The sequence below is a fragment of the Miniopterus natalensis genome, chromosome 1, assembly GCF_054644295.1.
Source record: "Miniopterus natalensis isolate mMinNat1 chromosome 1, mMinNat1.hap1, whole genome shotgun sequence".
NCBI classification, from domain to species: domain Eukaryota; kingdom Metazoa; phylum Chordata; class Mammalia; order Chiroptera; family Miniopteridae; genus Miniopterus; species Miniopterus natalensis.
In genome coordinates, this window is record NC_142081.1 from 198,929,420 (window position 1) to 198,955,846 (window position 26,427).

The following is a 26,427-nucleotide window of genomic DNA, read 5'->3' on the forward strand; positions in this document are numbered from 1 at the left end:
CTCATTTGAAATTTGTGTCATGACCACGTCTTGTCTGTTTGTTGGAAAAGTATTTACTGATGGAATAACTTAGATATCTAGATGCGTTTTCTTTTTTCCTTAATCGACAATTTATTTGGGACTCATAATACCACTGAAAACATGTGGACATGTAGAAAAAGCTGACTGCTTTTATTTTTTAAATTCAGTTTGTTATTCTGGTTCTGTATTCTGTCATAAACAGCACAGGGCCCTGGGGGGCGTGGGGTTTCCTGGGCAGTGTCATGGGAGAGGCGGGGCTTGACAGGTGTTACCCTCTTACCACCTTCACTTCCAGGCTCAGGTTAGTATTAGGCCCCAAGGCTGTAATCCCACGCCTGCATAGAGTTGCCCGTCTTTGGGGGGTGATTTTTATTCACAACCAGGGCTATTTTTAATCCTGGAGTCCTTAAAGTGGCAGGAGACTGTACACTAGGCCACAGAACAAGCCCAGGGTTGCTGCACTCCTGACTGTGTGCCCTGTGGGGCAGCATGGCCTGGTGCAGAGGTTGCTGTGCGGATGTGCACAGACTCAACCCCAGATGGATGGCGGGGAGTCTGCTGTGTTCCTGGGCCTACCCTCCACACTGAGCTCTGAGTTCTGTGCAGTGTCCTGTGAATTTGTAGGAGACAATAGGGTGGTCCTGACCTGGTGACGCTGCCAGGACTGGGCCATACGAACGAAGGCAGTTCTTTAAGGACAGCACGGAAATCAGTTGTTTTTTCTAAAAAGCCAATACAGTTTACATAATTACTATTCTCATATTAGTGAAGAAACCTGCAGGATTAAGCAAATATAAAACAAATGGGGAGGGTAGTTTATCATACTTTCCATTTGTATGCCAGTTTTTCTCTCACCTACTACTTGAATGCTTCCTAAAGAAATGGGAAGTCTCTTGCTCTGGCCAGTTGCTCACTGGTTAGAGCATCGGCGCATGGACTGGAGAGTCTCGGGTTTGATTCCGGCCAAGGGCACGTACCTGGGTTGCAGGCTCGATCCCCAACTGGAGTGCATGCGGGAGGCAACCAGTTAATGTCTCTCTCTCTCCTCCCCCTCCCACTCTCTAAAAATTAATGGAAAAATCCTCAGGTGAGGGTGAACAACAACAGAAAAAGAGGAATAGTTCATTTGGGTTTTTTCACAAGACCAGTAACTCAGTTTATACTATACATGATGCATACCGTCTTCTCTCTTGTTTTCATAGGTCCTGCCGGAGACTCACATTTGGCCTCCATGTGAAATTAAAGTGAACATCCCACCTGTGTGTGTGTTGCTGTCGGGATGCTGTTCTTACTCCTGGTCATGCTTGAAGAGGGAAGTTCCATGCTAGACGGCTGACTGCCAGCAAATCAGCGCTCATCCTCCATGTCCCGCGTCTCTCCTGCCTCCTGGAGTGAAAATCCCCTCCACATACCAACAGAATATCAGCTACAGAAAATGCTCTGTGTTTTAAGGATGTCAGCCACCTAGATTCATGCGCCCCATCTGTACACTTGTCGTGGATGGTTTACCATCTGAAAGCTCCTCCAGCTCTCATCCAGGCCCAGTATCTGTCTCTGAAATGTCTCTGCTTCATGCGTTGGGTCCAGTGCAGACCTGGCTGGGACAGGAGCTGGAGAAATGTGGCATCGATGCCATGATTTACACTCGGTATGTCCTCAGTCTTCTGCTGCACGACAGCTACGACTACGACCTGCAGGAACAGGTATGTACGCTTTAGGTGTTTGGTGGAAAGTCACGCTTGTCTCCACATTAGCATCTCTCTCCATAGAGCGCAGACTGCGCTGTCCCCCCTTCTAGCTTGGCAGAGAGCGGCAGTGAGCTGAGCCACAGAGCATACTTGTTAGCTCTTCACACGCAGACCCGCCCAGTGTGGTCATGTCTGGGCAGACGCTGGGTCTCGTCACAGGCTGGTGGCAGTCTGGCTACCGGTGGCCTCTGAGTGACACTGCTCCGGAGTGTTGTTTCTGCTAGTCAGGACCATCCCACCTGTGATTGGACATTTTAGCTATTGTGTCAATTGTGCCTCTTAACACTGCACAGTTTAACATCCATTTCATCTGCAAGAATCATGCTCAGCTGCTTATTAACCACCGTGTGTGTCACAAATCTGCAGACTTACAAATTTGGTAAAGCACTTAACTTTGGCATAGCCATTGTGTTCTACCTGGTAACTCAGCCATTACAACATTTTATTTGACTTCAGTGCTGAATTTAAAGGGAGAAAGCAACCAAATCTAGGTTCTTCAAAAAAAATCTCACCTTCAGTCTCTCTCCAAGAGGTGCTCCCGAGAGTGAGGTCGCCAAAAGGGAAATGGAGCCCGCAGCAAGCATGGGCTCTGGGTGACTTCTGTGCACACATTTCACACAAAGTGGGGTGTTTGGTGGGCAGTTTATGTTGTTGTTTAAACCACTGTTACTAACACTGACAACAGGAAGAGTTTCAGAAGGAGCTGGCTTTGCTCTTTAAACCACAGAAGAGCCTCAGCCGTGCGTGCAGAGGGTTTCACCAGTGTGCTTACCGTGTTCCTGCAGCTGCCGTGGAGAAAGTATTCCCTCCCTGCGGGGGTCTTCACCTGCCCGGCTGCATGCACCACGTTCCCCTGCTGCCAGGGCTTTCTGCCGTGGCTGGTGAGAATTAGGTCAAAGTTTTCAGGGGACTAACTTATAACCTGATAATTAGGAATGTGTTATTTTGGTCAGTATTTTGTATAAGGACACCAAGGCTCTATTATTTTTTCATTATCTTTCCAGTAAATGTAAAATATACTTCTTTAAGGGCAAGTAAAATGTTAAATCTATAAACATGGAAGAAATTTTATTTCCAGAAATGAGGAAGCTATTTCTTTTAACTCAAAAATCATGTACTCTTAGAATTATACATTAACATCAGCCTAAAATATTTAATAAACATCAATAAATTTGCTAGCACAAGGTACTTATGTGCGAGGTGCCATAGAACATTGAAAAGGGCATAAAATGTAGGCCTACTGTTAAGGTTCTAGTTGAACACATCTTTGATGAGACAAGTTTGTGAGTCCCTCTAGTTTTCGTATCGGTGGGGCTGGAATCAGAGGTCATGGCAGCTCTCTGTGCCGGCTGTGCTGGGTCCTCCGTCCAGAGCCCAGGTGTCTTTAGGAAACAGGACAGATAAAGGTTAGTGAAAACAGAACATGCCTGGAGTTACAAGGACAATCCACATGGAAGTAAAGACCCCTAAAATACTCTTCACCCTAGCCCAGGGCAGGAGTGCCGAGTCCCACGCTGATGGGGAAGGTCACCTAAGAGTCACTCAGCACCTCCATTACTTTCCCATGACTGGAGGGGATGCTGTGCTCACTGTGTCTCCAGAAAGAGAGTTCGCATAGAGCCGAGGGAATTTCTCTAACGGGAGGAAGAAAAGGGAAGGGCCTCGGCTCACCCATGGTTTAGAGTCCAGCCACCAGTCACGCTCACCAACCATCAGGAGGAAGTACGCCACCCTTCCACTATCTCTGGGTCAGACTTATGGTGACCTAGACCCGCAGTTGGAGGTCAGCCTACTCCACTTTTGGGTGTTCATTTCATTACATCCCTTCTGCCACCACACAGTTCTTGAATTAGTTGAACCTAGACTTTAAAATGGCCAGTTTTAAAGCCATCGCTTCAACTCCTAGCCTTACCTGCCATGATTAATCCATTGTTTTTCCCAGTCTTAGTTAAACAAATGCTTAAAAAACTCTTGAGTTCTGAGAAACAGACTTTGGTCTCAGCTGCCCAAGATGGTTAGGTGGGAAGTGAGGCTGACCAGACCCTGGTCCTGATTGAGGCTGAATAACTAACAGTGACATGTAAACCTCTGGGCAGGGCTGTAAGTAGTGTGGCACTAGCTGATGACTGTAATTCTGGAGAGCAGCTGTCTCCTAATGTGTCACAGTTTTACTTCCACACACTTTTTTTTCTTTTTTTCTTTTGGTCGTGATTGCCATACTCTGGTAAATGTACTCTCAGATAATCAGGAATTCACTATATATCGTTTTAAAATGAAATATAAACTGCCCAGCTGGTGTGGCTCAGTGTTTGAGCATAGACCTAGGATTCAGGAGATGGCAGTTCGATTCCTGGTCAGGGCACGTGCCCCAGTTGCAGGCTCGATCCCCAGTAGGGGATGTGCAGGAGGCAGCTGATCAGTAACTCTCATCATTGATGTTTCTATCTTTCCCTCTCCCTTCCTCTCTCTGAAATCAATACAGACATATTTTTAAAAAAATGAAATATAAACTACTTTCTAATGGACTCTTTAAGGCCCATGTCACCTGATAATTCCCAATGAAAACAATATCATCTCCCAAACTTGACCATATTTCTACTGCAAAGCTCTTCGTTATAGTTATTAGAGTTTATTATCTTTCGCAGGAGATAAGATTTTTTTTTAGCCTCATTGGAGAATATTTTTTCCATTGCTTTTCAGAGAGAGTGGAAGGGAGAGAGAGAGGAGGGAGAGAGGGAGAGGACACATCGATGTGAGAGAGACACATCGATTGGTTGCCTCCTGCACACCCTCCAGATGGGGATTGAGCCTGCGACCGAGGTACGTGCCCTTGGCCAGAATTGAACCCAGGACCCTTCAGTCCATGGGCCAACACTCTAACCACTGAGCCACGCTGGCCAGGGTAGAGACAAGATTCTCTGGGCAGAAATCATGTTCATCTTTTTAAAAAATTAAGCTTCTTGAGAAGTAGCTTCAAACATCAGAACAGCGATACTAGTACAAACGACTCTGATGTACGCTTGCTCAGTCATCAGCTGCTAACATTTCCTGCTTTTGCTGTATTTCTCTCTCCTTTTGATGCCCCCTTATCCTAAATAAACAAGCATACTTTTCTTACAGTCGGACTTTCTGTTAGCCATAGTGCAGTTGTAAAATACGAGAAAGTTGACATCGACACATTTATCACATGACACTGTCAGTGTTCGGTTCTCATCAGGCGTCCCAGTGCCGCCTTCATTGTGGCTTTCCCTCATCTAGGACCCAGTTTGAGGTCCACAGTGGCCTCAGTGTCACATCTCTTTACCCTCCTTTAGTCTGGAGCGGTTCCTTGTCTTTCCTTTGTCTCTCATGACACATTTTTGAAGAGTACGGGCCAGTTTTTTAGAATATTCCTTCCTTTGGACTTGTCTGATATTTCCTCCTGTTGAGAGTCAGCTCACGCGTCTGTGGCAGTAACATCGCATAAGCTTGACGTTTCTTGCTCTTTGGTGCATCACAGCACACACGTCAGGCTGTTTCATGCCCGGCAGATAGTGTCGGCTGGGTCTGCACCATAAAACCCAACCCACTTCTCTGTAATTGTCAGGTGAGCCAGGAGAAGAGACTTGGATAGTTTTACCATCCGTGGGTGATCCCACCTTAGTCAGTTACTGCTTTGGTGGTTGCAGAATGGTGGTTTTTCTAACATAGCTGCCCCCTTTACATTTAGTGGTTGGCATTCTCCTGCAGTGCCTTCATCTTTTTAAAATCAGGTGCCCCACCACACAGGGACATGATAGCATAGCATGCCCAGCAGTGCTGGCCACTCATATATAGGGACTGTTGTATTCGGTCCTCATACCACACTTTGAAGGTAAGTGTTACTTTCCCTGTTTTTACTCACATGGAAATGCACATTCAGAGAGGTCGGATGATCTGTCTGAGGCCATGTGGTTAGTGATGAGTCAGGATTTAAACTCAGGCCTGTCACACCCAAATCATGTGCCCGTTTTTTATGCCTGATAAGTTTGTTTTTGTTTGTTTTCATATATAACAAATGTTGAATGGATGACATATAAACATTCTTATAAAGGTAAGTTCTAAAAACTATGTGGAATTGGCTTACTGTTTAAAGCACTTGTGGATTTTAGAAGTGGGGAAATTTATTTGTCGTCTCAGTTCAAAGGTGAATTACGAGTTGAGCCCCTGTAGAGTAAAAGTGAATGAATGACATGGCGGCTGCGTTGCCAGGAGACTGGTGCATTAGACTGGGTCCCAGAACTCTTCAAATAGATTTGTGTTACATTATTTGCAAAAATTGTATAGTCTTACTTAAAAATGGCTAAAAGGGAAACTAGAGCCTAGAAACTCAGAAGGTGGAAGCTCTGTCTTGAGGTTGTGCGGGGTTGACGGTCACCAGCAGTTCCCGTGCTGTCTCGAGGCGGAGGTGGGGCTGCTGCTCGCCGTCCTTCTGACTGCAGTCTTCGTTTTCCTCTACACCTGCTTGGGACCACCACCCAGGAGTTTATTGAGGTGTTTCTTTTGTCTTTCATTTCAGTGTTCTCAGCATCACCAAGTCTTTATTCGTCAGGAGTCTGTGATTATGACAGAACCTGCAGCGTGGTTTGGTTTAAACAGAATTGATGGTAAAACGAGCTCGTGTGTCACTTGCTGTGTGCCAGCGGGAGTCTCCGCTCTCACCTCCCATGCACAGGGGCTCATTGAACCCTCACAGTGACCCTGCGGTCCCCATTTCATAGGTTAAGCTACTCACAGAAAGTGGCTAAGTCACTTGCCCAGGGTCATACAGCTAGTAAATTTTGACACATTTCTTGGTGTAAAAACTTGCAATTTCAGGGGGTAGGGCTGGCCTCAGTGGCATCTGTGCCCCATTCTAAAGCTTGACATCTCTGTTGCCTTTATTCTCAAGCTCCACCCCTCCACTCTCTGCTGCGTCCCACCCGAGGGGTGAGTGTTCCTGCCACTCCTTGTCCTCGCCAGCACTTGTGGTGTCCGTGTTCCAGCTTCTGGCCATTCTGATAGGTGTGTAGTGGTGTTGCATTGTTTCAATTTGCGTTTCCCAGATGACATATGGAGCCTCTTTCCTATGCTCATGTCATCTCTGTGTTTGCTTTGTGAAGTGTCTGTTGAGGTCAGTGTTGGGTTGTTTTCTTATTATTGAATGTTTAAGAGTTTTTTGTATATTTTGAATAACAGTCCTTTATCAGATGTGTCTTTTGCACGTTTTCTCCCAGCCTGCGGCTTGTCTTCTCAACCACTTGATGTTGTTCACAGAGTAGTTTGTATTTTAGTGAAGTTAAACTTAACTCGTTTTTTCTTCGATGGCTTGTCCACTAGTTACTTTGATGGCTTGTGCACCAGGTGCTTCGGTGGCTTATGTACCAGGTACGTCGGTGGCTTGTCTACCAGGTACTTCGATGGCTTGTGCACCAGGTACTTTGGTGGCTTATGCACCAGGTACTTCAATGGCTTGTCTACCAGGTACTTCGATGGCTTGTCTACCAGGTACTTCGGTGGCTTGTGCACCGGGCACTTTTTAAAGGAGGGTATTTGTTTACTTGTTTAGTTTGTCTTGCCCTCAGCCTTTCTTTGACCACTGGATGTAAAATAGAAGCCTTCCGTTCTCAGTTCTTCTTACTACTTTATTTTTTCCATAGCTACACACTGAGGCCTGCCCTTCAGAGAAGTTACTGCACTTACTCCCTCTCCCCCAATTTTCTCGTTGTGGTAAAATACACATCATAAAAAATTCACCATCTTAAACATTGTTTTAAAAAAGTTTTTATTGATTTCAGAGAGAGGAAGGGAGAGGAAGAGGGAGAGAAACATCAATGATGCGAGAGTCATTGACCAGCTGCCTCCTGCATGCCCTCTACCAGGCATAGCCCAAAACCCCGGCATGTGCTCTGACCAGGAATTGAACCTGCGATCTCCTGGGTCATAGGTTGATGTTCAGCCAACTGAGCCACACTGGCCAGGCCCATCTTAAACATTTTTAAGTGTACAGTTTATTGGTATTAAGTACATTCATAAATGATGTGCAGCCATCACCACCATCCATCCTCATAACTCTTATCATCTTGTAAATATAAAACTCTGTTCCCATTAAATAAACTTCCCACTCTCCTCTTCCCCCAGCCCCTGGCAACCACCATTATACTTTCTATCTTTATGATTTTCACTACTCTTATGGTCCTCATATCAGTGGAATCATGTAGTATTTGTTTTTGTGTGGCTGGTTTATTTCACTGAGCATAATATTCTCAGGGTTCATCCAATTGTAGCATGTTTCAGAATTTCTTTCCTTTTTAAAGCTGAATAATATTCCATTGTATGGATATTGCACATTTTGCTTATCCATCCATCCATCAGTGGACAGTTGGGTTTATTCTACATTTTAGCTGTTCTTTTATGAATAATGCTGCTGTGAACATGGTGTACAAATATCTCTGAAACCCTGTGGAAGTGGTTGGGTGGTGCTTCAACATGGTCTGAAGCTGTCCACTGGGTGTTCTGGCTCTGGGGCCTCCTGGGAGGTGCAGGCCAAAGTCATCTGTCATCTGTGCTCTGCCCAAGGCCACCTGGCTTGAGATACAAAGTGATCTGCAGATGGCTGCTACTTGTGCTGGGCTTGGAGGTGCCCAGGAGAGGCCTGGCCATGAACCGTGGCCGGCTGCTGCCAGTGCTAGGCCTGGGGCCATTTAGCAGGATGTTTGGGGCATGCTGAAGCCAGATGTTGCTTGTTTGAGAGATTTTAGCAAAGTCTGAAGCGTGAGCCCAGACAGGCCATTCCTATGGAAAAGCCACTGGAAACAGCTTAGGTGGACCCACAACTTTGGGGGGCGGAGTCTCAGGGAATCACCAGGGCGGGGCAAACAGTGATAGCCAGGTGATGGGGACTCAGATGTGGGGGAGGGCTCATCAAAGGAACAGCGGCCTCTGCCAGTACTTCTGTCTGGGAGAAAGCTGCCCCCAGGTCTTGCCCTGGTGCCAGACAATTCAGTTCCTCCCAATGTGTTCCTGGTGCCTTTCAAGCTGCTGCACCAGTGCTGGAGCTCAGAGAGAGTGAGTCAAAGTAATTTCATGTATGGGGCCCTTTATTTATTTTTATTTATTTTTAAAAAATATATCTTTTTATTTCAGAGAGAGGAAAGGAGAGGCAGAGAGAGAGAGAGAAACATCAGTGATGAGAGTCATCATTGATCGGCTCCCTCCTGCACACCCCGACTGGGGATGGAGCCCTCAACCCCGGGCATGTGCCCTGACCGGGAATCGAATCCCGATCGCCTGGGTCTTAGTCGACGGTCAACCGCTGAGCCACACCTGGCCGGGCTGTATGGGACCCTTTAAGAGGAACTGCCTGGGACCCCTCTCTCATTCAGCCTTCATCCCTGCTGTTTTTTTACAGCCAGAAGTTATGGGGACTTCTCTTCCCAGCACTGGAACCCTGGGCTGGGGGGCCTGGTGTGGGGCTGATATCCTGGCTCCTCAGGTGGGACCTCTGCAGCCAAGATATCCCTCCCAATTTTTATCTGTCACACGTGTGTGTGGGACCAGCCGGATCTGCGCTTCCGCCCCTCCTGCCAGTCTTGATGTGGCTGCTGCTTTAAATCCCTAGTTGTAGGTCTTGTGTTCAGCTGGCCTTCAGGCGGTTCTGCATGACGGCTGTGAAGTTTAGTTGTAATTTTGATGTGGTTGTGGGAGGGTGCGATTACAACGTTTACCTGTGTGCCATCTTTTCAATTTTCATGAAGCCCATTTTGGCAAATTTTTTTTTCTGTTGCCTTTGCCTTTAGTGCCATATCCAAGAAATCATTGCCAAGTCCCATGTCATGAAGCTTTGCCCTATATTTCTTCCAAGAGTTTTTATAATTTTAGCTTTTACACACAAATCTTTGATCTATTTTGAGTTAATTTTTGTATGTGGTGCAAAGTAGAGATCCAGCTTTATTTTTTTCCATGTGAAGATCCTGTTTTCTCAGCACCAGTTGTCGAAAAATTGTCCTTTCCTCATTGAATAATCTTACCACTCCTGTTAAATCATTTGACCGTACGTGTGAGGGTCTGTTTCTGGGTTCTGCTTTATTCCATTGGTCTGTGTGTCTGTCTTTATACCATTACCACACTGTTTTGATGATTGTACTTTGTTGCCGTTTCTTTTAAATCCCCTAATTGCATCTTTTAGCTCAGAATCCATCATTTTGGCGATATAGCCGGATTATTATATTCGTATATTTGTCCACAAATTATGTAAGAATAATCCCGGCACCAATTGCTAGGTGAGGCTGAGCACTGTGCGCATCTGCTCTTCAGCCCCCTTGTTACATATTCTTGCTGCATAGACTATTTCAAAAAACAGCCACTCAACAGACATTCATTAAATTAACTTTACGCATAAAGAGTATGAAAATATGTTCAGAGTAGGAGTTGGTGCTAATGATGGGCACACAAATTCATGTCCACAAACTCTCTAAGACACCATAATAAAATGTGGGTTTTTTTATAAAATCTTTTCATGAAATAGAGAAGATGTTTTGGATGTAAATATTGTATTTAATGCACATTCTGCTCTTGTGCTCACCATGTGCATGCCCATGACCAGGGTGGTCCCTGCAGGCAGCTGCCAACCTAGGGATGTGTGAATCCCCTGGCTGCACAGAGCGTGGGCCCTGTGCGTGGTGATGGGGGCAGTGACAGGAGGTGGCACTGGAGCCCTCTTGAGGCAAGAAGAAAGGAAGAGTGCTCACCAGGCCATGGGATCAGGAGGGGCCTGGGCTTGAGAGGCCGGAAGGGGGGGGGGATCCTGGGAGGTGGTTTGAAGAGCCTGCTCATGCTGTGCTGGGGGACTTAGGTTTCAGTCCCCGAGACAAAAAAGACCCATTGCTGTATATAGCTGGCAGTACCCAGTGGCTCGCAGGGTGGCAGTGCGCTGGCTGGGCAACTGAAGGCAGGGAGGCCAGTGAGGACACTGCCCCTGTTGGCTGGAGCCCTGGTGGGGAGAAATGGATGCAGTTAACCTGAAATTGTGCTTGTTTAATTGGAGCCACTCATTTTTTAGTGGCAAACTGCAGTCCTTCTGGGCAATGAGAAGTAGATTTATTACCGAGGACTTTCCTTAATTTCTAGCGCTATCTTTCATGTACTAACAGCCAAACATTGGCTAAATCGGGGAAGAAGCCTCAAAACGGAACGTTCTGGAGCGGGGCTAGCCCAGCCTGGCTCCATCTGAGCTCCACAGTGACGTCTAGGCTGTGCTACCCCCTGCCTGCCACCTCTGTCAGTGGGCGTCACAGCCAGCTCCCTGGGGGTAGAGAGCAAATGACAGTGGCACAGCATACTTTCTTTCACACACTATCTGGAGGATGTGCGCCTTACATTCCCAGCAGAACTTCTTTTTCTCACTTCCTATGGGTCACATACCTCTCTCTGAGCCAATCTTGGGTTAAAGGGATGAAGCATGCTGATTTGTATTAAGCCAGTTGGGACTGGGAGATGGAGTGGCATTAGTCCCAGCCAGACACATCCCGGTCTTGGGTTTTCAGGACGCTCCTGACAGGAAGGTGTGGGAGGGCAGCCGACGCCCTGGGACCAGCTGTGTCCCAGAATGTCCATTCTGGTCGTCCTCCGGTTACAGTTTCCCTTTAGACAGGAGGCGGCAGGGAGAGTCAGCCACAACGGTGCCTACGTTACCTCACGGCGCGCCTGGGAAGGCGCCTGGCGGTCCTCAGCCCTGTCTTCCTGCGGTGCGTGGTAACTGCGCCCTCTCCAAGGGGCTGACTGAGAAGTCCAGCTGGATTTTCCTGAGTGTACTGGGTAAACATTTGGCACATGTCTAATATTTTATGTTTATGTCTAGTGGCTTTCAATTAGTACAGCACAGGAGACTGAAAACAGTAAAATAGAAACACCTGGAACCTTTTAAAAAAAAAATACTATGTTCTTTTAAGATCTGATTATTCAGTGCTGTTGGTTAAATAAGTGATAATACATTCACACAGTACATGAAGGCAGACAAAAAGAGCGTAAGGGAGCTCTCGAATATAAGTGAAGAGGGGAGTGCGGAGAACGATGTCTTTTTTTTGGTGTAGCTTTTGCTTCAGACTTGGTTTTTCTTACTAAAGTCAACCTGAAATCCTTAGGTAAAATAGCACTTGCGTGCAAAATTCGTGTGGTAAAGTCATTGACAGTGGATGGTGTTTGAATCACAAATACTGTCAAGTGGCATTATTATACACTTTTATTCTGTCAAAGGCTAAAACAAGCAGAATCCGCATTCCTACACAGATCTGAGCGGGCGCTGTTCCAGCTCCAGGTGCAGCTCCAGCCGCAGTCGCAGTCACAGTCACACACCGGGACACGGTGCAGCGGCCGCGGCCGGACCTCAAAATCTATTCAGCTGTTCAGTTGAGACGCTTCCAACTAACTTCCACTCGGGAGCGATGAATCTGCAGTGTGACCACACTCTAAAGGCAGCTGTCGGGAGAAGAATGCAGCAGAATTTTATAAATGCCTCTGAGAATTAATGTGTTCAGCTAGACTTGTGCCTGGCATTAATATCAGTGTTTGGCAATGTCTTTGTGTGAAGACATTTTCAAAGATGAAATAATAAAATCTTATTATAAATCAGCATTAACAGGGCAGTTAGGTAAGAAAACAATATAAAAGCATCCAGATTGGAAAGGAAGAACTAAAAATGTCTCTGTTGACAGCATGGTCTTATATATAGAAAATCCTAAGGAATGAAGTTAAGAAAATTTTATTTACAATAGTGTCAAAAAGAAAATACTTGGGAATAAATTTAATAAAATAAGTGCAAGATTTGCACACTGAAAATACAAAGTGTCATTGAAAGAAATCAAAGAAGACCTAACAAGTGGAAAAACATCCCATGTTCATGATCAGAAGACTTAATATTATTAAGGTAGCGGTACTCTCCCAACTGACCTGCAGATAGAACACAGTCTGTCACAACGTCAGCTGCCTTTGTCACAGAAATTGGCAAACTGATTCTAAAATCATATGGAAATGCAAGGGCTCCCGAATAGCCTGAAAAATCTTGAAAAAGAAGAGCAAAGTGGAAGGACTCACACTTCCCAATTTCAAAACTTACTACAAAGCTCCAGTATTCAAGACAGTTTGGTACTGAGAGTCTAGAAATCTTTAGGTTTAGTTGGTGTCTGACAAGACCACTCACCAGGGAAATAATGGTTTTTTCAATACAGGATGCTGCGATAGCAGGGTAGCCACATCAAGAGAGTGAAGTTGGGCCCCTATCTCATACCACATACAAACATTAACTGAAAATGGATTATAGACCTAAGTGTAAGAGCTAAAACTTAGAAGAAAACATGAGAGTAAATCTTTGTGACTCGGGTCTGGTTTCTTAGATATGACCCCAAAGTGCAAGCAGCCAAAAAAGACGTCACTATGTGAGACTTTATCACAATGAAAAACTTGTGTGCTTCCAACGACACCATCAAAAAAATGGAAAGATAACCCATAGAATTGGAGAAAATATTTGAAAGGTAGCTGATAAGAGAGGTGTATTCAGAATAGATAATTTTAAAATGGGCAAAAGATTTAAATATGTGTCCAAAGGGCCAGTGAGGTCATGAAAAGATGCTCAACATTATCATTCATTAGGGAAATCAAAATGGTGCTGAGATACCACTTCACACTCACTAGAATGGTTAAGATAAAAAACACAGGCAATAACAAATGTTGTGAGGATGTAGAGAAATTGGGACCCTCATATCTTGCTGGTGGAATCGTAAAATGGTGCAGCTGCTTTGAGAAGTAGCCTGGCAGGTCTTTAAAGGGTTGAACATAGAGTTACCACATGACCCAGCAATTCTGCTAGGCGTATAACAAGAGAATTGAAAATATGTGTCCATACGGAAACTTGTATATGAATATTTAGAGCAGTATTGTAATAGCCAAGAGGAGGAAACGACCCAAATGCCCATCAGTGGATGAGTGGATAAACAATGTGGTACATCCATGCAGTGGAATATTATTCAGTCATAAAAAGAAATGAAGTACTGACACATGCCACAACATGGGTGAGCCTTCCAAACCTCACACTGAGTGAAAGAAGCCAGACACAGAAGGATATATATTGTATAATCCATTTATATGAAATGTCCAGAATAGACAGATACATAGAGATAGCAGGTGGTAGTTACTGGTGACTCAGGAGAGGAGTGGGAAGGGACTGCTATCGGGTACAGGTTTCCTTTTGGGGTAGTGAAAATGTTCTAAAATTAGACGGTGGTTCTTGCATAACCCTGTGAATATTCTAAAAACCACTCAATGTTACACTTTAAAAGAGTAAATTTTATAATATGTAAAGTATATGTCAACACAACTATTATTTTAGAAAAAAGAGCATTAACAGATGAACATTTGTGATTGATTTTGGTGATAGAGAACTCTACCTTTGAACCCTGATTAAGCAGCTATTATCTCACCCCAAAAAGAATTCTATTCTTCTCAGTAGACCTGTATTACAAAAAATTGTACTGAATTCTATTTTGAATTCTGTCAATAAGTAATTGTGAAAAATTATTTTCTCTCTCTCTTTGGTAAAAGTACCTACATTCTGCCCTTGATGTATCCTCTTGACCTATAAAGGTTCAAGTATTTGCTAATTGACGGCGTGGGAAAAGGTTGCTACCCCTTGCTCCAGCGCATGCTCTGCCCCGCATTCATTCCCCTCACTCCAGCCCCAACCGCTGCTCTCTCTCTAAGACTCCGCTTCAGTAACCCTTCCTTCTGTGGGAAGCCTTTACCTACCAACCACACCAAAAAAAACCGAGCCTCTCTTGTTTCCTAAGTGCTTTCCACACTTCATAACAGCAACAACCAGGCCGCAAGCGTTAGCTCCCAGGTGTCTATTCCACACTGGACCGTGGGCCTCGGGCAGGCAGGGACTGGCTTGAATTCATCCTTATGATCCTGTGCCCCAAAGAAGACACTGAGGTGGATGCTGGGCGCACATGGACCCATGTGTAAACAAAGGCACGCCAGGCAGGACACGTAGAGCTGATGCCAGCCAGGTACCTGTTCCAGGGGACCATGCCCAGGAAGCCTTCTCATTTCTCTATTCCTGACTTGCAGGTTTTCCATTTAAAAACAAACAAAACCTTCTGATTACTAAAGGAGTAGGACGTAATTACAAGAAAAATCGTAGTGCCTTGCTCCTACTCACCACAGAAGCATCTCAGTAACCTCTTCCCTTTCTCTCGGGCCTTTTGGTGCACAGTAAGGGTATGTGCATGTGTGTTTTAACCAAACATGAGATCATACTGTTGTGTAAACTTCTTTGCTTATACATATTGTGGATCGCTTTCCATGTGAATAAATATGCTTATAATCTCTTTAATGGTTACAATACCTTATTGCCCTGATGAACGTAACTTAACCAAGTCCTTATTTGACATTTAGGTGGTTTCTACAGTCACCACTGCACCTAACTTTGTGCACACCTCAGTGATTACGTCCTTGCGATAAATTTCCAGTAGTTGGATTGAAACTACATGTACATGTTTAAGGTGTTTGGTGTGTATTGTCAAACTGCCCTCCTGGAGGACTGACTACATGTCCATGTGAATTTGAAAGGACCTTCTGTCTGTTTAATAAAACTTTATTAGGACCTTTGAACGTGTTACCTCTGTTGAGCTATAATACAGCTTCAGTAGAGAAATGTGGTTATAATGCTCGATAAAGAGGAAGAGCCTGTCTCAGCAGCTCAAACAGAAAAAGTCCTGTTTTCAATAATTACACAAATATCTTTCTTACCTTGTTTTATATACTATGAACAACAGAGAAAATTAGAACACTTTTCTCTGCCTTCAGAAGCTTTGGTCTGCATTGTTGTGGCCCTGTCCTCTGCTCTTGGTAAAGGACAAGCCCTATCTTTAGGAGATATCTTTGATAAGAAATGTCAGGTTTCAGGTGTAGTTCAGCCAAACACGTCAGATTAGTGGAAATATACTGATAGTTCTTACTTGGCTATCAAACACATTTTCCCTTGGAAAGTGGAATAGACACCACTCAGCCAGGAAAATGGTTTTCAGGTTCGTTAAATCTGCAAACATGCCTAAGAAATTAAGTAAAAAGTATGCTAATTATGATGCATGTAGGGGCAGGATGAACCCTTCTTGCACTCTTTGTCTGGTGGCATAAAAGTATATCATACTGGATTAAAATAAAAACTGGGTTAGGCAATTGATGGCATACGATTTGATCTTAAAGATCTTTTGAATGAATGATGATGATGCTTTTCCTTTATTCCATCTCATTGATTTATATCTATTTCCTGAGGAACCACAGGAGGCCGAGTACTCTTCTAAGTAATTTTTTAAATTTTACCTTTGTCTGTCTCTCTAATATTTTTCCCCTTGTTGTCTGTCCACTGGTTTTAATCATAATTTATCAAATAAAAGCTTTTAAAAAAAACAATATAGCAAAGCGATTAAAAATAATAAATTTAAGAAGTCCCAGTCTAGGGAAATAGCTAAGTAAACTTAACATCTTGGAATATTATGTAGCCAAAGAATTCATAATAACATGGGGGCAGTGTTCACAACATAATAAGTTACATCAAAGGCAGAATTATACAATTAGTGTGAATTCAACTATGTGTTTAAAGCTTAAGGAAAAGCCCAGATGAAGCCAACCAGACTGTCCTAGCTTTCCCTGGCAGTAGGTCATGGGTGATTCGCCTGCTTTTCGTATTTTCTTCAGATTTTTATAATGGGCATAAAAAGTCAAGGGAAAAATAAACTTCAGGTACTAACCTAACATATTTTATATCTGTTTTTTTAAGACTACAAGATACAGAGATAGGGATTTAACCACTTAAACCCTGGACACTCACTATTAAAGCGTGGGAAGTGTCAAGGACACTTAACTGTGTATATAGTTTTGGACTCATACTGAAACTTAAATAATACTTGAGTTTACCTACAAATGTCTGAGTTTATTAGTACTTACTATAAATATATGGGTCAGATTTATTAAGATCATAAGTAATAAATCATAAGTAATCAATCTCAGGGGTAGATACCCTGAAGTGCTCCGCCTCTCACTGGATTTTGATGAGTGGGCACAAGTTTATGGATTAATGCGTGTGGTAGGGGTGTCCGTGTGGGGAAGTAACCACATGTGAAACCTGTTACTTACGCTCGGTCATTGAAACTCGCTCGTCTTACTTTAGGAAAATGACAGCTTCCTGGGCTGGGAGAAGGGAGCTGACAGGAAGTGGGGAAGGAATAAGAGAAAGTGCTCAGACCTCACGCTAGAGGAGATGAAAAAACAGGCTGCTGTCCAGTGTCTTCGATCTGCTTCCGATGAGGTGAGTGTCCATTTCGTTTCTAATACTTAGGAGAAAAGGGGTGGGGGGGATTAAAAAGTTTACATGTAAACACCGTCACCAGAAAGCTTAGAAAAATTCTTGTTATCTTACCACCGCAACAGAAACATGGTTACTTTTTTCTTCATGGTATTACACATATGTCATATATGTAAACTGTAGTTTTATATGTGCCGTCTTAATATCATTGTAATTAGAGTGTACACAAAATTTTACATCCTTTCCCCATTCACCGTGTATTTCACCGTGTTAATGCATTTATTCTTTTTAGTGGCTAAGCAGTGTCTCATCAAATAATGTTCCAGCAACAATATGATATACTTCTTATTACTGGGTATTTAGCCTCCTCTTGATTTTTTGTTATGCTCTCCAGGATATTTTCATGTGTGGCTTTTCCCATGGTTTATATTATTATTATTTATTTTTTAAAATTTCACCTGAGGATGTGTTTTTATTGATTTGGAGAGAGAGAGAGAAAAACTTCAATGTGAGAGAGAAACATCGATCAGTTGCCTTCCATACGCACCCCGACTGGGGCTCGAGCCCACAGCCTTTCAGTGCACGGGACAATGCCCAGCCAGCGGAGCCCCCCGGCCAGGGCTATATATTTCTTTTGGATACATTCCTAGACGTGGGATAGCAGTGCTCATATGTTAAGAACACTGTATTTGCTTCTGATTTATAATTTTTTATTTGTATATTAGAAAATGTTATGATTATTTTATTAATCTTCTAACATTTCATATAAAATATTTCTCATGTCCTTCATCCTGAAATAACAAAATAGTTTTATAGTATAGTCACCTTTTTAAATTAGTACTAAGAACTCTTTATTACTCATTATAAGATGCAATCTCTGAGATGATAATTACTTAGGAAATTATTTTGCTTTTACCATTATTCGTGAGATAAGTAGTTTAAGTACCTTTACAATACAGAAATAAATTGAGAGGATTCATACAGGGATCTAGAGCTGTTCCCCACCGCCAGAAACTCCTTTCTGGACTAAGCTATGGAATGATCTGTGTTGGGATAAGCAGCTGTGGCACACTCGATAATCTAGAAGCTATTCTGTCTGGCTACCGCCCACCACACATACCTGTCAGAGCTTGTCCAGCGCCTTCCTCTGCTGTGCATCCTGCTCAGAACTGGCTGGGAGAGCGTGTACCCCGGGAACTCATGCATGCTTCCAGCGTTAGGGCCTCACATCTGAACCTGCAACTTTTCACCTGTCTTCCTGTTATGACTGCTCCTTGCCCACCCTTTCAGGTTCTGGTGCCTGAGAGAGAGCACTGGTCAGGTAGAAGGTACTGAGTTTCTTCTAACCGAATTGAACGCTCGGGTTTTAAAGAGTCCCCCTTTCCCTGCCCCGCTGTCCTCCTCTTGCCCACCCCTTTGATTTGTTAACTTCTGATTTCTTGAAGCTACTGCCTCATATGCTATGGGGTAGGAATTTGGAAGTTACAGCTCATGTGGCTATTTAGTCAGATACCATTTTATTACAAAGAGTAGGAAAAATGGGACTATACATAGAGGAGACGGGAGATCTCACCAAAGCCAAGTGCAGGAGCTGTGGTGGCCTCAGGAGTGGCCTGAACGGAATTGAGTGATGGGCAGGCTCCAGAGCCATTGTCTCTAATGACCACAGTCATTCCTTTGCTTCTCTCTCTGCTTCTGGGTCCTTCCCTCTCTACCTGAAGTCTGGCTTTCTCACCTTCAGCACATACATGGTGAAAAAGGGAGTGGGCCAGCCCCAGCCCAGCCTGACCACTGCAGGTAGTGCCCATCTCCGTGCCGTTAGGAAAGCCTGCCTGGCTGGGCTTGGATAGGGCCCACTGCTTGTTTGAGAAGCTGTGGGGAGGGGATGGAGTGGGGATGGAGTCCTGTGGTGGGGCCTGAGTGATGAGCAGCTCTCAGAGAAGGGGGCAGGTGGACAGTCCCCAAAGGTGGTTACTACATGGCACGAAGGGAGAAGATTGGTAATTTGGAGCTTTTAAAGGAATTCAGAGTGCAGGCTGTTTTTAGAAGTGAGAGGTTAGTGCAGGTAAGTTCTTTGAACAAATCCAAAGAAGCTGCTGAGTCATGGTTGGGAGGAAAGCATGAGCAGGGAGTTTGAATCTGGGAAAGGATCTTATTTCTGGTTTGGACCCGAGTTACTGAGAAATGACTCCAGCCTTCGACTCACAGGGAAGCTGAGTGAAAACAAGGGCCGCTGCAGCTGACCGTGAGAGAATGTGGAGTGGTGCCAGGCCCAGCTCCTGCGTGGAGTCGGTGGAGGCCCCGCGGCGTGCTGAGAGTCGGGTGGAGGTGGAAACAGTGCCGGCCGGGATGGTGGCCGGTGCAGATCTGTGGTTCCTTACGTTGGTCTTTGGGAAAAAGCTTCCCTTTGCCTGGCTGTCCAGGTGGGATTTTTGTTTTCAAGCCCAGTGAAGCACTTTTGTCCTGTCTTATTTTTCTCGTCTTATAAAATAATGTCGCATTGTTTTTCCTAATCATGACTGTTTTTTAAACCTCATTAAAAGCAGCTGAGGAAGTGAGTGTGCCAGGCATGTGCGGGAGCTTGGTGAGGTATATACCGGGAACTGCCTGGGTCTGTGGTTATGAAGAGAGCCTTAGAGCCTTGTGCCCTGGGTACAGGGGGTCTTACTGCAGTTGTTCATGTTCTTACACCAGCAAAATTCTTTTTGCCAGTAAAAGTACACACGACCTCTTAATGTTTCACACATATATTATTTGCGTGCTAGGCTGGGTTGTCTCTACAAAAGCCATGTAAAGGATTTCATGGCAGTGCACTTCCAAGGCTAATTTTGACCACATATATTAATTGTTTCTTTGCATACAGATGTTTGCATTTAATGCACTCTGGGTAATAATAAGAGCATCAAAACAATAATCATTGTCACTCAGTGAGCACTTAAACTGACGTGGTCCCTGCCTGGCGCTCTGTGTGCACTGTGCTCCCCCTACAGGCCAGCCCCTGAGAAGCCAGCGGAGACTAAGGCTGAGGAGCTCAGCCCTGCTGTGGTCACAGCCATCCTGCAGAAGCAGCCTAGGCCTGTCTCCTAGGGTGTAGGAGCAGCTGGGCCACTCAGGGGAACCTGTAGGCCATTATGAGAACTTTGCTTTTCCTCTGAGAAGCTGTGGAGTTTAGAGGTTGGAGCAGAGAGGGGTAACAGTGAGGACCAGTGGGATTCTACACGTATTTCCAGGGTAGAGCTGACAGGATCGGATGTGGGTGGAAGAAAAGGTAGAGGCCGAGGAAGACAGCCGAAGTTTCTGGTCTGAGCAACTGCAAGAATGGAATTTTCATTTACCGAGGAAATGAGGAAAGGAGCACTGTCTTGTGGGTGGGTATGAATGGAGAGTTGAATGTGAGAGGAGCGAAGCAGAGATTTTGAAAAGGCAATTAGGTATGCATGTTGGGGTTGATGGGCTGGGTTGTTGGGAAGCAGGTTAAATGATAGGCTGTTTGCTTGTTGATCTTACCCAGAACTTGTACTCTCACGGGTCTCTGTGGGGCCAAGGAGGAAGCTAAATGAGTAAGATGATAGGGAGAGGTGAGGCCTGTGGTTAACTGCAAAGCACAGGCCCATTTCTGTTCAGAGACTACAAGCGACACTCACACCCTTGCTACCCAGCGAGTCTGTGGCAGGACAGGAATTCAGAGCCAGGCCTTGGGCCCCAGGTCCAAACACATTGCACTCGCCATTTCCTCTGAGAAGTAAGAGCTACTAGAATGTAAATGCCATGAGGGTAGGGACCTGTGTCTGTCCTGCCTGACACGCTGGGCTGCTCATGTTTGTGGACTGACTGAGTGAAGAAACCAATGATGATGCGTTTGGAAAGCCGCTTACCGAACATGTCCTGGCACTTGCCAGCGACCGCATGTGACTTGCGGTTTCCAGGTGTGAGTGCTGTAGCTGGAATCTGGGAGCGCCCTGATGTGTGCAGAGCTTCACCGCTCGCTCGATGCGGCCCAGTGGGCTTTGTCCCCTTTATCGTTAGAAAAGGCAGCTCTGGGGTTAAGTGGTAGAACGTCAGCAGTTCCCACCTACAGCATGTTGTCATTAAAATGTGGTATAATTTATTACTTAAGATATTATAGGCTCTCAGTATTCTTCAGTGCCTTATGGATATGGTATACTATTAAAACACGATTATTAAGATTATCTAGTGGTTCATATTATAGTTGGGAAAGCAAATATAATTTTTCATTAACAGCCTCAGATTAACAATTTGGAGCACCTGCCAGGGAAAGATAGGGTGCAAGGGCTGCTTCTGGTGGCCCTTTTTGCTTCTCAGTTTGCTGTTATGATAACCCAGGGGTCTAATGATTAAATATGTATACATACTCGCACGCGCACACACGTAGGGTGCTGCACGAGGCAAGGAAAGGAGACAGGAGCTTGGTGGGTAGAGCTTGCTTTTACGCACAGAGTTAAGCAGTAAGTTTATTGTTTCTTTGCCATTTATATATGAGAGCAAATATATATACTTCTACATTGTGTTACTATCCAGGGCAACTGCATTTTACAGTTGTGTGGAGGTGATTTCCAGGAAAAAGCATGAGAGAGTATCTAGTCCTAGGTTGCGTGATGGTTCTGACACACATGTGGACAGTTACATGGCCGGCGCCTTCGTTAGTGCTGGAGGAAGAGGCAGAGGCCAGCGATCCCTGGGGCTCGGAGCTCGACACTGGGACTGGCACTGGCTTCAGAAACATAGTGACATAGGCTTGTGTACAGAACAGCGTGCAGCAGCGGGCTGTCAGCTGACACTGGTGTTAGGTTCGTGGTCTGGAGGAAGTGGAATAAAGCGGCCATACTCGTCCCACCTCGGACACTATGGTAAGCAGAGCCTTTCCGATGGAATTGTGTAGTCGGAGGGAGCCTGTTTATGACTAATAGCTGCCGAGGCGTGTAAGGGGTTTTTCAGGAAAGAACAATTCTGTTTTGGCCCATTGCCCTGTCTCCCTCCGTCCTGTCTCCTAGTGGAAGCTGTGATCTGATGTGGATAGAGTGTAACTATCGTTTACAATTAACGGTTTTTGTTGTGACCTGTTTCTTGCGGCTCAGACTGCGTGAGGGCCGGGCTTCTTGCTTGGGAGATCTGTAAAACTTGTGCTGAGTCATTTTGAGCTCAGTGAGTGGGACGAAGTTCTATTTTTAGTCCCTCCAGGCCCAGGAGGGCGAAGGGCGAGCAGTCATGTGCACCTGTTCTGGCGCTGCCCACCTAGGGAGGCTCTGTTCTGTTTAAATACTTTTGGCCACTGAATAAGTACAAGATTGCTTGAAAATACATTCAGTTTTTTTTATACATTGTGAAAGATTTTTCTTTCATCTTGTGAGAATGGAAAATTTTTAAAGTTTAAAAGTTTACATGAGTAAAAGATCATTTGCTTGTGCCTGTTTCCAACATTCATTTTTCTTTAAAGGTTGGCTCTTAGTCTTACCTTCCCAGTTTCAGAGTCTGACATGCTCTTTCCTTCAGTTTTAGCCTGTTTCTGCATAGAAACCAGTACTTGTCCATGACCCATAAAGGAAAACAAAGCTGGCAGTGTCGGCCTGTTTTCTGTACTGCCCCTTGTTGCAGGCCTGAGTGCTCATCTACGAACAAAAAATCACCTCGTTTTCTTTAGACTGTGAGGTCCTCAAGGACTCAGATGAACTTTTTGCGATTTTTTTTTTTAACTGATGTGTCTTTATTTATTTATTTTATTGATTTTAGAGAGAAGAAGGGAGAGAGAAACATTGATCAGTTGCCTCCCGCACAGGCCCAACCGGGGATCAAACCCAGGGTCTGTGCTCTGACCGGAAATCGAGCCCCCCTCCTTCCAGTGCATGGGGATGGTGCTCCAACCAACTGAGCCACACCAGCCAGGGCTGTGATTTTTCTTTGTATCGAGTTCGGTACAAGACCTTGTTGACATAGGTAGCAAATAGAGATGGTGACTTTTAGCCTACAATGGGCATTTAGGTCCTTAAGCTGCCCCCTCAGCAAGATGCTATACCCCTGGGAAGACAGAGTGATTTTTATCAGTAAGTACCACTGAATGTACCTAATTAGTAAAGTATGTATACTAAATTGTATCTACAAACACATAATTTTCAAACTCTTGTGTTCATTTAAATATCGATGATGTATTTCTTTTGGGACGTGGAAAATTTCTTCATAAAACCTTTATATTTAAGCAAAAGAATGCAGATACTTGCTTCTTACACACCTGGCAGTGAGCTGATGTGTCTTTGTTCTCACACAGAGCTCTGGAATTGAGACGCTGGTGGAGGAGCTCTGCTCCCGACTGAAAGACCTGCAGAGCAAGCAAGGTGGGGGCACAGCCTGCACAGGGCTGTCTGGGCACTTGGGCATGGCCACCGAGAGTGGGTGGAAGGAGATCTTAGAATTGGGCCAAACAGGAACAGCAACGCCCTCAAGTCCGTTCAGTGTGTCCTCAGCTCAGCATGGGCCAGCCCTCCGCAGCCACCTGTAGGTAGAGCCCTGCTGTCTAGAGTGCAGTGACCCACAGGTGCCCTCAGAGAGAGGAGCCGGCTCATTTTGTCTCTCTGCAAATAGAAGCTTGGAGGTCAGGAGCAATACCTCTCTTTCCCGCGCTTGTGACCCTGTTAATATCTCCGTTTGGACACCAAGGCCTTAAAGTAGGTGTCAACACTAATTATCTCAGGTTTGGAAGGAACTTCTGCTTTGACTCTCAAATTTTGGGGGTAAGGCAGGCTTGACAACCTCATTAAGTCATTTTGACTCATGAGCCCTCCAGTTCTTCCCCAACTTTTCTGTAAGCCCTCAGAGTGAGAGCTATAGGCTAAGGTTAGGATCTTTATTTTCCTTGCCCTCGGCAAGCTCATCTTGCTGCCCACCAAGCTATGAGCCTCCTGTTAAGGGTGTGGCGTGTTTGTGTTTAATCCCACCAGTGTCCTGAGCTAAGCGAAGGGTAGAGCCTTTTGATTGTTTTAGTTGAAACACAGCCCCAGTCACCTAGATGTTACGCCACAGATTGTGAACGGTGATTAAGAATTTTCTTTGCAGCTTAGCAGTAGTTAAGGTGGGTCAGTACAAAAGTCCATGAGACTTTTTGTGAGAAGGTATTTTTGGAATCTAAGCAGATGTTCCCTCCTTCTGGTGTAATTAATAAGGGGATTTCAGTCTCTTGATTAAGGGACTCCAGAGCACTGGCTCCTGACGAGATGAACAGGCCTCACCTCTCAGCCCAGCGTTCCTGTGGCTCAGCCAGAGAATTCCCTCTGGCACACTGGAGAAATGGATTTTTATTAAAAAGACAAAACTACTATAGAGTTCTTATTAAGCCACAAGAGGCTACATAATTTCTGTTAAAGTTACTTGAGAAAATTTTAAAAACATGACAAATCTTTCTAAATTTTTGTTTTGTAACAGAAGAGAAGATTCACAAAAAGTTAGAGGGGTCTCCCTCTCCAGAGGCAGAATTGTCCCCTCCTGCAAAGGATCAAGTGGAAATGTATGTAAGACTGTATGCAGTGATGAAGCCTGCGTTTGCTAAAGTCAGACCGAGAATTGCTGCATGGTTTACAGTGTCTGTCTGTCGTCTTGTATGTAGCTACGTATTTTGTAATTCAGGAAACATTTGCTTGTGTACTTGACACAGTCGAGAGGTGAGTAAGATGACTGTATCCTTCACATACGTATTAAGTCAGTGTTTGTGCAGCGAGTGAGCAAAGCCAGCAGGTGGTGGTTTACAGAACGTTCATGTCCTGTGACCATTGACATTCCCACTGTCCCGTGAGCCAGCGTTTCCCATGCAGGAAACCAGGTGCCCAACTGCTGACTCCAGAGGGGACGTGGCGGGTCATGGCCTTTTCAGACGTTTGCTAAAGATGATTTTAGTTCTCTCTTCGTAAGTGGTTAATATTAAAGTCAGCTGAATCATGAGCAGACTTCTTTATTACACATTTTATTTGAATCTTTTGAACTTTTGAAACTTAAGGAAAAAGTCGCATTTGGCTGGTTTGTGTAAGCCTGCTATCCAGCGTAGTAGCCGTAAGCCATGTGCAGCTACTGAGCCCTTGAAATGCAGCCACTTCAAAATGAGATGTACTGTGAATGCAAATTCTCACCAGATTTCAGACTTATTACGAAAAACAATGTAAACTATTTTATTAATATCTTTTAATATCAATTACATGTTGAAATGATGTTATCGTGGTTACATTTGGTTAAAGTAAAATGTATTACTGAAGTTAATGTCACCTGTTTCTTCTTATGCTTTTAATGCGACATCTAGAACATTAAAAATTACATGAGGCACAGGATGTATTTCTGTTAGCTCCAGTACAGACTGAAGGGGAAAGTCAGATATAGGCCCTTTGCAGCCTGGCTTTCATCGCTCCATGGGTGACCTTGATGTCGATCCAGAGTGACAGTCTCTGGTGCTGGCCTGACTCTGGATGCTTCCACTGCAGTCTGTCCTGCTGTGAAGTCTGTCGTGGCCACCAGTTTCTCAGCAAACTGAAAACTGTGCTCCCTTGGTTTCAAGCCCTCTAAGCCAGCCTCCCTGACCTCCCACCCTGCACTCCAGGAGTGGCTGGTCTAATCAGGCTGCGGTCCTGGGGGCACGTCTTGTGTCCCACATAGTCCTGCGCCTCACAGGTGGTCCTCACTACACTGCTAGGTCTCTGGAATGCCAAGGCTCACCGTGGTCCACTTTCTCTAACTGTCCTGGCCTCGCTAGCCTTCTCTTTTCTGAACACATGCATACTGTAAGCCCCACTAATTCTGGGGGTCTACCTAACGCCTGGCATTGTGCTGGCCTTCTGAGAAGAAACAAGTCACTTAAGAAGGTGGTGTTGGGACTCATTTCACAGTTAATGCCTTACTCCTCACAGCTCTGTGAGGCAGGTACTGTTATTGCCCCCCCCCTTTTGTAATGGAGCCTCAGAGAGGTTAAGTAACTGCCTGAGGTCACACAGCTGGAGAGTAAGGCAGGGTTTGAATTCAGGAATTGTGATTTCAGAGTTTGTGCTCTGAACTGCTTTCTTGTACAGCATTTCAGCTGCGTGTCCCTGCAGCCCTCACCCCACAGCGGGGAGAGGGACCAGGGCATGGAGTAGAGTTCGTGTCACAGCACAGTGGTGGCTGAGCGACAGTGAGAGTCAGAGATCTCAAGGGATGACACTTTGCCACTGCATCCTGTTTCTCACTGTGGCTTTTAATTAAAACTCAGACTTTGAAGACAGAAACTATTTAGACATCTTAGTGTTCTCCTGCTGCGTACCTCGGCGCCCGGGGAGG

The 26,427-nt window shown here is 44.9% G+C and overlaps 1 protein-coding gene across 3 annotated transcripts in view; it reads left to right on the top strand.

The window, feature by feature from the left end:
• KIAA0232 (KIAA0232 ortholog) overlaps positions 1–26,427 on the top strand; it is a 69,938-nt gene that overhangs the window by 23,893 nt on the left and 19,618 nt on the right. For all 3 annotated transcript variants that reach the window (XM_087828345.1, XM_087828349.1, XM_087828346.1), the window contains exons 2-5: positions 1,224–1,724; positions 16,990–17,127; positions 23,405–23,471; positions 24,556–24,637. In XM_087828345.1, coding sequence (XP_087684471.1) covers positions 1,494–1,724; positions 16,990–17,127; positions 23,405–23,471; positions 24,556–24,637 — 518 coding nt within the window. In that variant the 5' untranslated portion in view covers positions 1,224–1,493. The remainder of the gene's footprint in view (positions 1–1,223; positions 1,725–16,989; positions 17,128–23,404; positions 23,472–24,555; positions 24,638–26,427) is intronic.